At 38.7% G+C, this 14,591-nt stretch overlaps 1 protein-coding gene across 1 annotated transcript; it reads right to left on the bottom strand.

Moving 5' to 3' along the window:
- Nucleotides 1-4,381: 4,381 nt before the first annotated feature.
- Nucleotides 4,382-12,879, bottom strand: DLX4 (distal-less homeobox 4). Its single transcript, XM_053453662.1, has 3 exons — nt 12,438-12,879; nt 8,388-8,581; nt 4,382-5,337 (listed from the first exon to the last, which is right to left on the bottom strand). Exons 1-3 carry the CDS (start codon nt 12,763-12,765, stop codon nt 5,095-5,097), a joined length of 765 nt encoding a protein of 254 aa, XP_053309637.1. The 5' UTR covers nt 12,766-12,879; the 3' UTR covers nt 4,382-5,094.
- Nucleotides 12,880-14,591: the final 1,712 nt, after the last annotated feature.

Here is a 14,591-nt window from a genome sequence, read left to right as displayed (position 1 = left end):
GAGACACTGTTGCCCCTGTAACCTCTCCCTAGGTTAAAGTATCATGTTCTTGTAGGGCTGGAGGCTGGAATCTTGCACACCTTGTAATATCTCTCGCAGAATGACAGGAACACCCCCAGGACAGACACCGTTTCAACACTATGTACTATCCGCGCAGCTTCTAACGTATAAATCACCAGGCGCTGCTTTATGAGCTCCAGCACCCACTTCAAGGAATAACACACAGAGAATTCCACCGGACGAAATGCGTTGGGCAGCTACCAGGACATTCACCCACAAGCGCTACAGCTGGGGCGGAAAGCAGTGCACGGGGGGCATTTTCATAATAAAACAAAATGTACTACCCTGTGCAGGGTCACAGAGTTGAGCCTCTTTAGGGGTGGCATTGTTGTGTTGTATGCAATTACGATTGTGAGTATATATTAAAAACATCACCAGGCTAATATCCAGGTCCCACAAAATGTTTGACAGTGGGATGTGTGTATAATTTATACAATAGATCATGAAATCAACTCAGTGTATGAATACAGCATGCTGCTAGGCCTTACTCAAGGTAGGCATCAACAATAGCTGGGCTCCTCTGGAGTTCCCCATCTCCTGCTCCTTATGGGCTATATAAGTGAACATGAGTGGGCAGAAATGCTGCCAAATTTTGCCCCACCCAGAGATCAAATGTTGCCCCCGAGGCTCAGAAACCTTCTGTGACTCCAGAAGCCTCCAACCCTAGTTCAGCTATGAACAGTAGACTTTGCGTTGGGCATTTCACCAAACGACCCAAGGACACCAGTGTCCTTGTATGAAAACTTTGCCCACTCCCAGTCAGAGACTAATCCACAGAATAGAGACGTTCACAGTTTCTCTCTGTCAGATCTGAAAATCCTGGGGTTTTCTTTGATCATTTCAAATGTTTGAAGGTATGTTTTTGATGTTTTTAGCGGTGGAAGGGGGTGAGAAGATGCGTCTCACGATCAGCTGAGAAGAGAGCAGAAGGGTTTTATACAAACAAAACTACAGATAGAACGCAGGGCACGTTACATGGTGAGGTCTCTCTCAACAACATGTTTTAAAGCTTTGCAGAACCTTGTTAAAAAAATAAAATAATTTCATTTATTTGGGGGTTTAAACTTTAAAATGTGAAAAAGTGAAAAAACCTCTTAACTTCTAAACTGTGTTTACCAACCCGTAATAAACTATATGGACCTTAGCCATCTAATATGTATTCAAGGTATGCAGAAACCCTGTTTTGGACCATCAATAAATAAAAGTAGAATAACATTTTGTAGGGTAGTCAGGGCCACATTAGGTAAATGAGTAGGTAATTGTCACACACATATATTATATAAATGTATAATAAAATACCCTATTTTAATAATAATGAATAGTAAGAAGAAGAATAGAGCTTGAGGGTTAACCACTAGCCCGCTGTATTATCTCCAGTTTACCCCTGTTATGTCTATCTATAGATTCATGGATTCATAATTTGCTTCTTCAAGGTCCACTAATATCTTTAAAGGGGATATGGGGGCCAAAAGGTCAACCAACATCTACCACCAAAAAGCCCGGTCTTCATGGACATTTCAGTGCTTGCAATTGGAAAAAATGCAATCAAGCAAAAAAGAGGATCACATGCCCAAAACAAAAAAAAATGTGCCATAGGGGCACCAGTCCATGGCTGATATTCTAAAAATGAAACCATCACCAACTAACCATAAACCAGGCTGGTGTGGAAAAAATGTGCATGGGAAGGGTTATGGTCTCACAATGAAAGGTAGGGTGTACCCCTCACCCAAAATGTCACTAATGATGAGTGGTCAATTGGATCTAACCTGGTGGCTCCAAAAGGTGGCTCCATAAAGAGACCTCAAGCATCCTTAGGTCCCTCAAGGCCAGAGGATCAAGCTTTTCCCCCACTCAAGGTACTTGATCTTAGCCAAAAATCAATTTTTTGGTTTTTGACACATTTACCATAATTGGTGTTTTTTTTCATCCGAAGCCTACACACATAAAAAAAAAAAGCATGCGTTCCAAAACGAGGCGTCTGAACTGATAAACGGCCGGGTGTATTGGCACCGAGGAAGAAGAGCTGTCTGCTCCTTTAACACACACACCTCTTTGTTTGCCCAGCTGGGAAAAAACCCAAAATAACTCCCCCATAGAGAAATCCCCTATAAATCTTCCGACAGCTCTATTGGCTGCTGTTCAGTACGAAGCAATGATGTGACACCGAAAATAAACCAGTCGCTTCGTAATACATAGCAGCAGATTACCAATGAGAGATTATACGGGGGGGACGAGCAGGAAATGTATAGGGATGATGCTATATGGAGGGGTAATATGGAGCAATAGGGCATTATAGGAGTTGGGCTATGTGGAATAATAGGAAGAGATATATGGAGAGGTTATAGCGAGCAATATGGAGTAAAAGCGGGCGTTATAAAGAGGGGTTAGATGGAGTAAAATTAGGAGTTATAGAGAGGGGTTACATGGGGTAATAGGAAGAGGTTTATCCGTATACAGTTTACAAGGGAATAGAAAAGGAAATTGAATGAGAAAAGAATTGACTAAAATCCCCCACAAATATGCAGACGAGATGACCCGAAAGCTCAAGTGCTCCGTATATAGTCCTCCCCGAGACAGATGAAACGATAGCCAAAAACCACACATTGCTCAGTGGGTTTAAAAGGAAAAAGGTTTTCTGCTAAACATTCCCCCAGATGTGAGACAAGACGATACTCATCACCTGGCAGGTCCTGCTGATGGGGAGGCGTTTGAAGTTCCGACATCTAAGAGTTAGGTAGACCAAGGAGCCTTCAGATCTCACGTGTTGTGCGCTGTCTATTGACACCGTCTACATAGCACAAAACAGCTTTGTCGACCCTTCTAAGGGTCCTCCATACACGCGGTCACAAACAAGGAGGTGGTTTCGGTGAAAAAGATACAATGAGAGGTTAGTGTTTCAGAATGTGAAGATCTAGGCAAATATTACCCACCCGATCCTGATATATGGCTGAAAATGTATAAAGTATTTTTTTATTAACATTGCTTTTAGGTTTAAAAGCCAATATTACCATCTTAGCCAGCATTGTATACTGGCCTAGGGAGGCAGGTCTAGGGGGGGGCGGCAGTCCGTATGCCACCAAAACAGGAGAAGAGTCTTCTTTTGGATCAAGAATAGGAAGGTTAGGTAGAAGGGTTGAACTTGATGGGCTTAGGTCTTTTTTCAAGCTTATGAACTATGTAAAGAGTGATCAGCTCCCCGTGAGCCGCTGGTCAATGGACGGGGTAAAAGGAGGCTGCCTTATTATGTGTTGTGCTGGCGCTCAGTACGAAGGACATCAGGCATGGTGGTTGGTCCTGGGGGCTCTGCCCTGGATCAGGGCATATTGTGGAGTAATAAGAGGTACAGGGGTTGAGGAACCAAAGACTAAACAGGAGACCCTAGTGAGATAATATTGAAAAGGAAACCATTTTATTTCCATTGTTCATAATATTAAAATACACATTTTGAAACAGAATGGTTTTAATTTTCGAATATTTTTTAAAAAATTTTTACAAATTTTAATTACCTATGTACTTCTTATTCCATACAAAGCAGTTGTAAATACATTAAACTGAAAGGGCATATACATTTTTACAACAACAACAAAAAAAAATTCCCAGTAAACGGTTAATGATTTACTTTACATATAGAGGGCAGCAAATTCCGCTGGAATTGTAAATACAATAATAAGATGCCCTTTATAAATTAAAGGTTTCCGAAACAGTGGTAACGTTGCTATAAATTGTTAAATTAACGATAGAAATTTGCATTCCGTAAAAAATTTCCATGATTTGCAATGTTCGGCGTCAACGGGTCGGTTCTAAAAGACTAATATCCCTGCAGAGTTTTGTAAACATTTTATAACGAGAAAAAATTAATATAAGTATATACGGAAAGGTATTTGTGTAAATATATATATATATGTATATGGTGTGTGTGTATATATATATATATATATATATATATATATATATATATATATTAACACACACTTTTAAATATATATATACATACATTTATATAAGTAAACAAAAATTCTCCTAAAAAGTTAACGACCAATAAAAAATGTGGATTTTTAGGTTTTCGTTTGAGGTTTTCATGTGATTTCAAATTGGGTGTAAAATCAATAATTTTTCCTTTTTTTTTACCAGTTAAATGAAGCAATTCACAAAAAAAGGGAGCACCCCTCCTTAATCAGTTAAAGGATCACTCTTTAGTTTAATCCTAAATATTCTTTAAAATTCACATTAGCTTTGGGGAATTGTCTCAACTTTTTTTGTGAATGAGACTTTTCTAAATTTAATTTTTTTAATTTAATTTTATTGCATTTTCATGTTTATTTTCAAGAGACAAGATGTAGCTTTCTGGAATTGTCAAGAATTATCATGGAGGGAACCACGTGTCCTTAAGGTCCGTTCTGGTAAAGGGCACTGATAAAACCACAATTAAACAAGGCCTACAACGCTGTCGGACAGATTTGGGGTTATGGAAGTGACCACAATTGACCTCAACCTTATTCTGTACCAAGGGACGTCTCTAAAGACTCTTCTTCCAGATCAAACACCACCATATGTTCATAACCATCAAAATGTGACACTTGTCCTTCTTATCTTAGGTCACCAACCATTTCTCATCTCCACTTCTATGGTGGAAACCAAGAAGACCTTATAAGTTTGCCCATCATTCAGTTCCTTGAGATCTATCAAACCTCATGCTTTTTAGTGGAACCTCAAGTAACTCTTAGAAGAATGTGTATAAAGGTACGTAATGTTCATGTTGTTGACGACATGACGAGAAAATTATTATTTTTAGTTCTTCTGCAATTTAGATGTGGAAATTCAAGTCTTGATCATCTAATAAAACTTCTATCTCTTCCCATGAAAGAACAAAATGAAGAACAAATGTTGGGGGTTTTTTGTTACTCCTTCTCGAGAATCAAATTGTTACATTTTCAGTGTTTTCCCACTTTTTGTGTCTTCAGGCACTTGGAAAGCTTTTCAAAAATATCAAAATCTGGACTAAAAAAAAAAAAACAAAAAAAATCCAACGGTCTCCTACATAAGTGGCGGTCTTGATAAAGTGTCATGAGGTTGGAACCAAGGGTTGAAATTGTTCAAGTAACTAGAAGGTAGTTGTGCAGTTTTTCCACTTGGGGGGATTTCCCACATGGGGGTCACGTTAGGAGAACACGGGGAGAGCGATAATGACGTGTGTGTGGGATCTGAATCCTGTACAGATGGACCTTGCTTCATGACCTTCTTGTATTTTGACCTCTTATTCTGAAACCATATTTTCACCTGGTAAAAAAAAAAAAACAAACAAACAATAAATTTCCTCGACATTAAAAAATTCTTCCAAAAAGGAAGCAAAAAAAAAACTTCTTACGAACAAGTACAGCGTTCTTTTCTCCTCTTGTTAAAACAAGAACGCAATTAATCATGTGTGTTATTTTATTTTCCCCCTCGCACAATGCCGCTTACATAAACTAATATCAATAAAATACCGACCAAAAACGTAGAGCCGCGACTCCAGAACGAACATGAAACGTACACATTTTATTAACGATTAACTCTTTCTAATCCAGAAGGCTGTAAAATAAAGTGTGACCTTATACAATGATAATAACATCTAAAAATAAAAATAAAAAATATACAATAAATATAAGAATATTCTCACAATACAAGGTTTTTTTTTTGTTTTGTTTTTTAAATGATAGAAATTGCTTCATGGTCATTTTTTATTATCTATATCTATCTATCTATCTATCTATCTATCTATCTATCTATCTATCTATCTATCTATCTATCTATATATATACATATTTTTATAATATATAAAATGTATTATATATATATATATATATATATAATACATTTTATATATTATAAAAATATGTATATTTATTTGTTTTTATTATTTTTGGTTTGTAATTTAACACAAGTGAGACAGTCGAAAGTACGGTAAATATAGTAACCAAAGATTAGATAAACATTAAAATGACAGACGTCTGAACTGCAATTATCCTAATCACTTCGGAAGCCCATTTTTAATGGCTTGCATAGGAACGTAGGGCTGTCTTTAAGAGGACAGGTAAAATGGCGTGGATTTTCTTTTTTTTAAGGGCATGGGGACAATTCTGTAGAATCCCCCATATGCATTTGCCCCCGAGGTGTGTTTGGCGTGATATACTCTGGCTCGCCAAACGCTGTTCAGACTCCCGTTGCGCGTAGACGTAGACTTTGTAACCTTGTCCCCCCCCGCCGTCTCTTTAACTTTACACTGAGCAAGTCCATACGGTATGAAAGCGTTAAATTAGAATTGTATATTTGATAAATAACCCGGTATCTGTCAGCCGCCTAAGGCGAAACGCGAACAGACAACGATCCCACCCCTGTTTAACCTTAGCTTTTGTCACTGTGCTACAGAGGAGCTATTTGTTTTGGGGGCCTCTGTGAAACTATGCAAAGGGGGTGCCTTTTTTAAAAAAAATTGTGTTTATCCAGCCATATTGGAATTTATTATGGTGTAACAGTATCATAAATAGATAGATTTTTAATAATAAACACTATAATAAAATGAACATGACCATTAACCAAATCATCTGGAATGAAGCGCCACAAAGATGGCATCAGCTTGTCGAGTCAACCTTGGGCTCCTGTGAGTGCTGGCGGCCCGCTGCCAAATGGCTCAGCAAGATGGCGGCCTCAAACAAATTTTGCAGGCAATATATATACAATAAGTGACTCTACTGCAAGGTTTGAAAAGGGACCTTATCACCATAGCAACCAACAGAATCTTCCTGTGGTTTTGCGTGATCCCACTGGTAGCCATGGTGATAAGACCATATTTCATACTTACACTAGAGTCACTTTTCCACACCTAATTCTCATTGCGCGCGATATACGGTTTATCCTCTCCTGCCCAACACGCTTTCTCCAAACGAGACATCGCCGACGTGGCTCCGAAAGCAACCGTTCGTTGCCTGTATTGACTACCTCCTTGCCATTGACAGTCTTAAGGTTCTATCATGGTGGCATCACCACCGATGGGACAGGGCATGATATACCAACACTAAAAATCTGCTTAGAATTGGCAGGGAACTATATGATTTGATGATCCAATTGACTATGGTGGGGTTCTTTCTTATTTTAGGAACTATTGTCATCATTTTAAGTAGCCGTCAAGGTATTGTCGTGGCGCCCCCTGTTGCTGCATCCGTTGCGTCATTCTGAATTTAGCATGAAGACAGAAAAACCAATCACACACGCAAATTCTACATAGCACATGCTTCATAAACATTCGTGCCGTACATGTCCTCGCTGGCCTGTGTCCGTCTTGCATTTAAGACGGACACAGGTGCAGAATTGACAATAACATTAACACACGCAGGTACAGACGTAGAAGAGGGCACTGCTCTTAAGAGCTTACAATCTATTCACTACTCTTGGCGGAAGGGGGAGCATAAGAAGTGAGGGTCAGCGAGCCGACAGCCACAGGAGTCCAGTGACGTATTTAGCTTGGGTGCTGCCTTAAATCTGACCTAGTGCCCCAAATTACCCCCTCCACGGCCGCCATCCTCGCTGCGGAGCGCTGGGATATGATGTCATATCCTGGCATGCCGTGATTTAAAGGCGCAGAGTAGCGTATCTGGGGCGGTTGGGGTGATTGCTGACCCCGAAACAATGTGGTAGCACTGTTTAGGAGGCACAGTCCCTCTTTAGGACTCCCTCCATCCCTCTTTCCTTCTCTGGTGCCCCTCTCTTCTAGGAGCTCAGAATGTTTGTTGGGTATGACGGTATCAGAGGGTTCTACAACCCCTAAAGATCACAATTATGCATCCAACGGTTTGGTCAGTTAACAAAAAGCTATCAAATGCTTCCTTTTTCGATCAATTAAAACACTAGCCAAGTTACAGACCCGCTGCAGGCACTTGCCTTAAACGATAGTAACTATGATGTATAATAATTCATGCCAGGGCTAGCCATCAAATGCCAACAGTGCCCCGTACTCATCTAATCAGGGTGCTGCAGTGTGCGCCCACGGCTGGATACGACCGACACGCGCTACGTGAGCATAAAAGTGCAACGCCCGGCCTCTCATAACAGCCATTGGCCCTACTTATGTCATTTGATGGCCTCTGGCCTTAAAGTGCCAGAGCAGCCTCGTTATCCCCAGTCGGGCCCTGAAACTACATATATATAAATATATATAAATATGTATATATACACAGACACAGTATATATACATGCGGTGATGCAGCCAGCTGCACAACGCTGACCTTAAAAACACTTAGCATCCTATTTACTTTGGAGCCGGCGCGGTATAACCAGAATCCTTTGCTTCTCACCTGAGTCTGTGTTAAGCCGAGCTGGGCTGCCAACTCTGCCCGTTCCGGAAGAGCCAAATACTGCGTCTGCTGGAAGCGCTGATTCAACGCCTGCAGCTGTATGCTGGAGTATATCGTCCGGGGCTTTCTCACTTTTTTCCCTTTCCCGTTAATCCTGATCTCCCCGTTCTCTATGACGGTGGATTTCTCCATGTCTGAAAAAGACACACAAGACAACCGTCAAAAACATAATATATTAAATATATAACGTTTGGCAGAAACGCAAGATTTTTACTGCTGAAACAAAAATGTGATTTGCCTGGAGGTATAGATTTTATGGAGAAAGCTGCTGGTGGAAGCGAGAGTTAAATCAAAGTGATAACGCTTAAAACATATATATATATTTTCAACAAGATGATATAACATACAATCTAAGTGTCCCTTTCAACAAAAAGCAGCTCCTCTTTGGGCCCCTGTGCCCATGTTCCTCCCCTGATGCTCCTCTCTTCTAAGAGCTCCGAAAGTTTGCTGGGTATGAGGGTATCGCAGGGTTCTACAACCCTAAAAGCCCTAATAATGTATATATAAGTCATATTACCATATAAAAATTAAATTATGCTTCTTAGCCTGTATTTATAAAACGCCGGCAATTTCTGCAGCTCTTCTTACAGTCCATACATTCAAAAGGTCTGAGAAGACCAGAACCGACATACTAAGATGACCCGACCCATTAGGTAAAGAGGGTCCGGCTCGCAGGCTTACGATCTAGAGAACATATAGAACCCAAACTAATGTAGGTGGCCCACGTGGTTTATTTGGTTCTACTAACACGTAGAGATAACCTTCTAGATGTGGGACTTGGAAACTGAGAAGAAGGACATGGGACATTTTGATGTTGAAAGAGTCATGGAGGGTCATGAAATAAAATATTTGGAATACAGAAATTCCACATTTTGTAGGAATTTTTAGCTGTGTTTTATGAATGCTTAGAAAGCTGGCGAGACCTAGAAGAAGAAGAAGACCACTTGATGGTACCACTTGATGGTGCAGGACAGGACTTTAAGGAGAAAGGGGACTTGGACAAGCAGAGGGAGCACAAACTTCCGAAATGTCTCCATTCAGCCTCGGCTGAGGAACCTTACTGACAAATTCTACAAAGAGTAACCTTAAAGCAAAACAACAAACCCCCTTAAAGGCAAGGACTTGGTTTCTGTTTGGTCTTTGTCATATAATTACAGGTTGCTTCATCTACTTCAACCCATCAGCTCCCTTTTGAAGAGACAATAGAGATAAGATGGAAGGACGAGATAAGAAGGATTGTTAAAGTATACAAAGCCTTTAAAGTGAATTGGAAGCCGGAGCTCGTGATGTTAAATTACCTGATTAATTACCTGTTATTTATTAATTATTCATTAACATAATGCTAAAAAAAAACCAATAGGAAGTCGCCATCTTTGCAGACCTCATATGATGGAGTTTCCTAATTTTTTTTTTTTTATTTTAATAAAAAGATCACCTGATTTATGGCGTTTGGTCAACTTATATGAAGTTTGCTGAAACTAAAATATCCGATTCCTTCAGTTTTATTTTGTCTAATTTTCTAATAAAGAATCAGAAATCTTTTTCCGCATTTAAAAGCAATATATGTGAAAAAAAAGCATTTTCATATAATTATTATTATAATTCTTTTTATATGTGTCTGCCCCACGAGCACAGAACTTTTTTCCAAGAAGAGGGGCAAATCTAAGATCAAATTAACAAGCCCCCCCCTTTTGTGCCCTTTTTTTTTTATTTAAAGCAATTTTGTCTCTTTCCTAATTTTACTCTCTTTCCCTTTTTCTTTTATTTGAAACTACCTAATTTCAGAAAATTCCCTCTTTATAATTGCACCTGATTGCTTCCCCATGTCTTTAAACTGCCCTTGTCCTTAGGGCAAAACTGAGGGGGGGGGGTAGCCCTTGATCCTTGTCTTTCTTTTTCTCTTTTTGGGGTAACGGAACAATACAGGCTAATACATAAAGTCAGGAAAATGTGGATTTAGCACAAAAAAAAATAAAAAAAAATCAGAAATGTTAAATTTTGCAAACGCTTCAAATACCAGGAAGGCAATAATTTCCTGCCCTGTTTTGATTTATTATGTAACCTAAATGTTTTCTTCAATGAACCATATTATTAAAAATAATGTGCACTTATTTATTTTAAATCTGAAGCAGAAAGAAACATGTTTTTCAGTTAAACGGAATGTTCAAAAGGCACATTTCTGTATAATATGTTTAATTTTCACATAATTGATTCTATTATGTGATATTAAAAAATAGTATATTTACAAATGTAATTTTTTTTTCTTTTCGGACCAAAAAAATTGGATTTAAAGATTAAATAGGAATTCTCTACTTTTGATAATCTAGAGTATATCTGAATATTGACCACTTTTTCATGTTTAACAAATCAAAAAAAGGAAAAAAAAACTTTCTTAATAAGTTTTTGAGTAAATAAATTGATTTGATATTTATATTTATATTGATTTAAAAAAATCTGATTTTAAAATGATAGCATATTAAGGATATTGTGTAAATAATACACACAATGTACATTAACTCATTCCTATGTCTATTTACAATGATTATATATATATATATATAATATGAGAATATAGGAGGGGTGAGAGTCTCAGAAATAAAAAGAGGTCACATTTTGAATTTTTCAGTAATCCATTTTTTTGTATATTGTGGTTTTGATTATTCCATAAAATATATATAAAAAATACATATTTCTCAAAATCTATTCAAGATAAGAAAACTGTGTGAGAGTTGCCCTAGCATTTCATTAGTAATTTTGTCTGTGTCCAGCCAGACCACAATATCACATCAGCCTCATTTAACTCTTTGCTATCAGATAAAGTTTAACTATAAATAAATTATTTTTAATCAAAAAAATATAAATCAAGTGGTTCTTCTTTTTCCTTATTAATATTTCAGCCTTACCTTAAATAAGGTAAATAATGTTAAATATATATATACCTTTTAAACATGAGATATATATATATATATATATATATACACAACTGATTAAAACAGATTAAAACACCAAATCTCATTATCACCGGTATGTATTTTTTTGTGACTGCCATTAGTGCAAAAAAAGTGCATTTTTCTTTACAATAAGCAGCTATCCTGTATCCAGCGCCACCGACATTTATTTTCAGCAGGCTGCATGGAATGAATGGGTTAAATGAGTTGGAGATTATTACTTAGGTAGCTATTGTATTCCAATTGAAATCAGTTAAACCTACTTCCTCATAGCTGTATTTATAATTAGGATAGTAATATAATGTGTGAGTATATTTCATTTACCTAGTGACTGCAGGTGTACACGGTGCTTTACAATGGCAGCATAAAGATGGTTACACTAAGTAAAATAGGTGACTGCAAGATCTATGTATACATAGGAGGCCTCTGTCCCCCAGAGCTAACAATCAGGACAGGGCAGATAAAAGCCAGGGATGGAACAAATAGTTAATGAATTATTTCGCTTTCTCTGATACCCAAATATTATGGTGAAATGAATCAATAAAAGTAAATAACCTTAGACTATTTGTTATGTTTACATTTTTTTATCAAACATTTGGCTTTCAAGGGGTTAAAGAATTAAAAATTACTTTTCACTTTGCTTAAAATGGTTATGATGTAAGAACAAGATAATGAATGCAGTGATCTATGCACTAATTATGGCTTTTACTGCAAGATGTAGTTAATCATAATAATAATAATAATAATCATCATCATAATAATAATAGTAATAATAATAATAATCATAATAATAATAATAGTAATAATAATAATAATAATAGTAATAATAATTGACATATTGACAAATAAATGTATTCCTTGCAAATTGCTGAACATTTCAATACAAAGAATTAGTAAAATGCATTATTTCTGAGTCTCCATCTGTTACTGTGCTGCAACTCTCATCATGCACAGCCAGGTGCTGGTTAGGGGCTGTGAGTGGATGCAGTCCACTAGATACATTTAAACACACGCTGGGAGGACTGGAAAATGTTCTACCCACCTGGGTTCTCTTGGATTCTGTCACCCTGCCCCATGCTACTGGTGAACTGCTGGTAATTCAGGTAAGAACTCCCACCATGATGGTGTTGATGGAGAGGGTGGTGGGAAGCAGATGTTGAGTAGGGGTATCCCAGTGACCTGGGTCCATAGCTTGATACCCCTGGAGAGAAGAACCCCTCGTGTCCAATAGAGTGGACACCAGGTAGTGGGTAATGTCCATGTCCTAAGACTGGAGAGTGCTGGGACTGTGGAGAAGGTGTAGATACATGGTTGAAGTCAAAGAAAGCAGACTTAGATGGGTCCAGAAAAGTATCAGTTAAGGAGGTCATTTCGGAGAGTAGAGGACAGCCTGGAGAAGATTATGCCACCCTTGAAGGTAACCCATGACCATTTTCCATCTCCAGCTCTCTCCAACCCCTAGTCACTCAGTTTAAACTCTTGCCTCCTGTTACTTTGTCTTTGCTCTACAGATCTCCCACACACCCCATAGAACCTCCTCCACTTGTCTTATTGGTAAGCTCCTCTCCTGATGTCACAGATTCTTCCCCAGGGAAGCCCTCATTAATATAATTACCTCCAAGCCTCTTGGTGAAGGCAGATGTTTCAATGAGGGCTGCTCACAACCTGGTTACTCTGCAGGTTGGAACTTGCTCCAGCGCAGGCTGATCAACAAGAGAGGACAGACATAGATAGGGAGGAGGGACATGAGCCATGCAAACAAAGGAGAAGGCAAGACACTCGCAGGGCTGCTTAGTTATGTGTCAGTTTACAACCAGTTGTACTACTAAGAGATACGTTTGTTACAAGACTGAAGCGAGTATACAATAAATGTTAAAATGTACAAATATACAAACATATGTTTATGATGTACATGTGTGTCTAAATAAATACACGTGTGTTAAATTAAAAACATATACATGTGGTTATGTGCCAGTGTCCTCCTGTGTTGGTGTTTACAAAGGACCAGTTGTATGGGACTTTGCTACCCATTGCCGATGTCTTTTCATGCGTGTCTGAAGATCAAGGAATCTACCAAACTAGCCAAGCGGATAAAATGATAGTTTGGACCTAAACAATGTATAGCGGCAGGATACATGGTCTATGTTATAAGGCCAGTGTACCACCGCAAGCTCTGAATTATGTGTAAATACGACACAGGCCACCATGTGAATGGTGGACCTACAGTGGTCACATAGAGTGACTCAGCTGCTTCGTACCACCTGCAAATCTCATTCTTGGTTTTCAGAGGGTATCGCACATCCATGGCACCGATATCTTAGCTGTTTCTTTGGCGGACACTTGTATTTCTACGGAGAACACGGGGTATGTGATGTTATCCCACCGTGATATCAGTGAGAACATGCATGGGCTACACAGAAGCAAAGAGGTCTCTGCCCCAAATGCTCAGATTGTACCTCCACTGGACACCTGGGTTAGCAATAATTCTACCCAACCTTCTTAGTGGTATTCCAGTTATGGTGGTGGTGGAAGGTGTTGCTTGGGGTGCACCTCAGCTCATCTGCTAATGTACAATGCAATGTTCCACATTTGGCCTGAAAGAATCTGAACCCAGATCTAGAAGTGGGCCAAACAAGGTGCCCATGAGCATTTAGGATCTTTAGTTGAAGTTGAAACCTTTTGTTGGTCCAAAACGAAAAAAATGGGGCAAGTTATATAAGCTTCCTGGACCTTCTGCTTGAAGAATCTTTAGGGACGTTGTGTTTGAAGAAGTCAAGACTGGCTGAGACCACGTTGGTCCATGGTGGAGTTAACCATATGTTTAAAATGAACACGTCCCCATCATTAGGTCGCTTGACACATGGCACCAACCCATTAAAAACGTTGCTGGAACTAGTTCACGTTGATGCTGCATGGCTTGACCCTTTAACCTATTAGGTCACTTCCCTCCCTGCTGGGACGGACACTTTATATATCAGTTTGGATTAAAATACATCAAGAAACTCTGCAGCTGTTTTGGCTACGAAATACGGCTTGATACACCCCGGAGTTAGACACCATCCCAGTCCTCCCTCAGATGGAAAAAAGTTGACTAAGCCGTCATCAAATTAGGCTTAAAAATAACATTTAAAATATCAGAGTGAGTTTTATCGCACTTTATATTTCACGCTGACAGCTCAAATGGGTTATTAATAGA

This window comes from Spea bombifrons, chromosome 13 (genome assembly GCF_027358695.1).
Source record: "Spea bombifrons isolate aSpeBom1 chromosome 13, aSpeBom1.2.pri, whole genome shotgun sequence".
NCBI classification, from domain to species: domain Eukaryota; kingdom Metazoa; phylum Chordata; class Amphibia; order Anura; family Pelobatidae; genus Spea; species Spea bombifrons.
Note: the sequence above shows the minus strand (reverse complement) of the source record. Positions and strands in the feature narration are given on the sequence as shown.

What these genes read in the sequence shown, in the direction of transcription:
- DLX4 (XM_053453662.1), bottom strand. Translation starts at nt 12,765, where the DNA reads ATGACCTCCTTAACTGATACTTTTCTGGACCCATCTAAGTCTGCTTTC. An exon ending in CAGAATCCAAGAGAACCCAG is followed by an intron (nt 8,582 to 12,437) that starts GTGGGTAGAACA and finishes TGTCTTTTTCAG; the next exon opens with ACATGGAGAAATCCACCGTC. An exon ending in TCGGCTTAACACAGACTCAG is followed by an intron (nt 5,338 to 8,387) that starts GTGAGAAGCAAA and finishes TTTTTTTACCAG; the next exon opens with GTGAAAATATGGTTTCAGAA.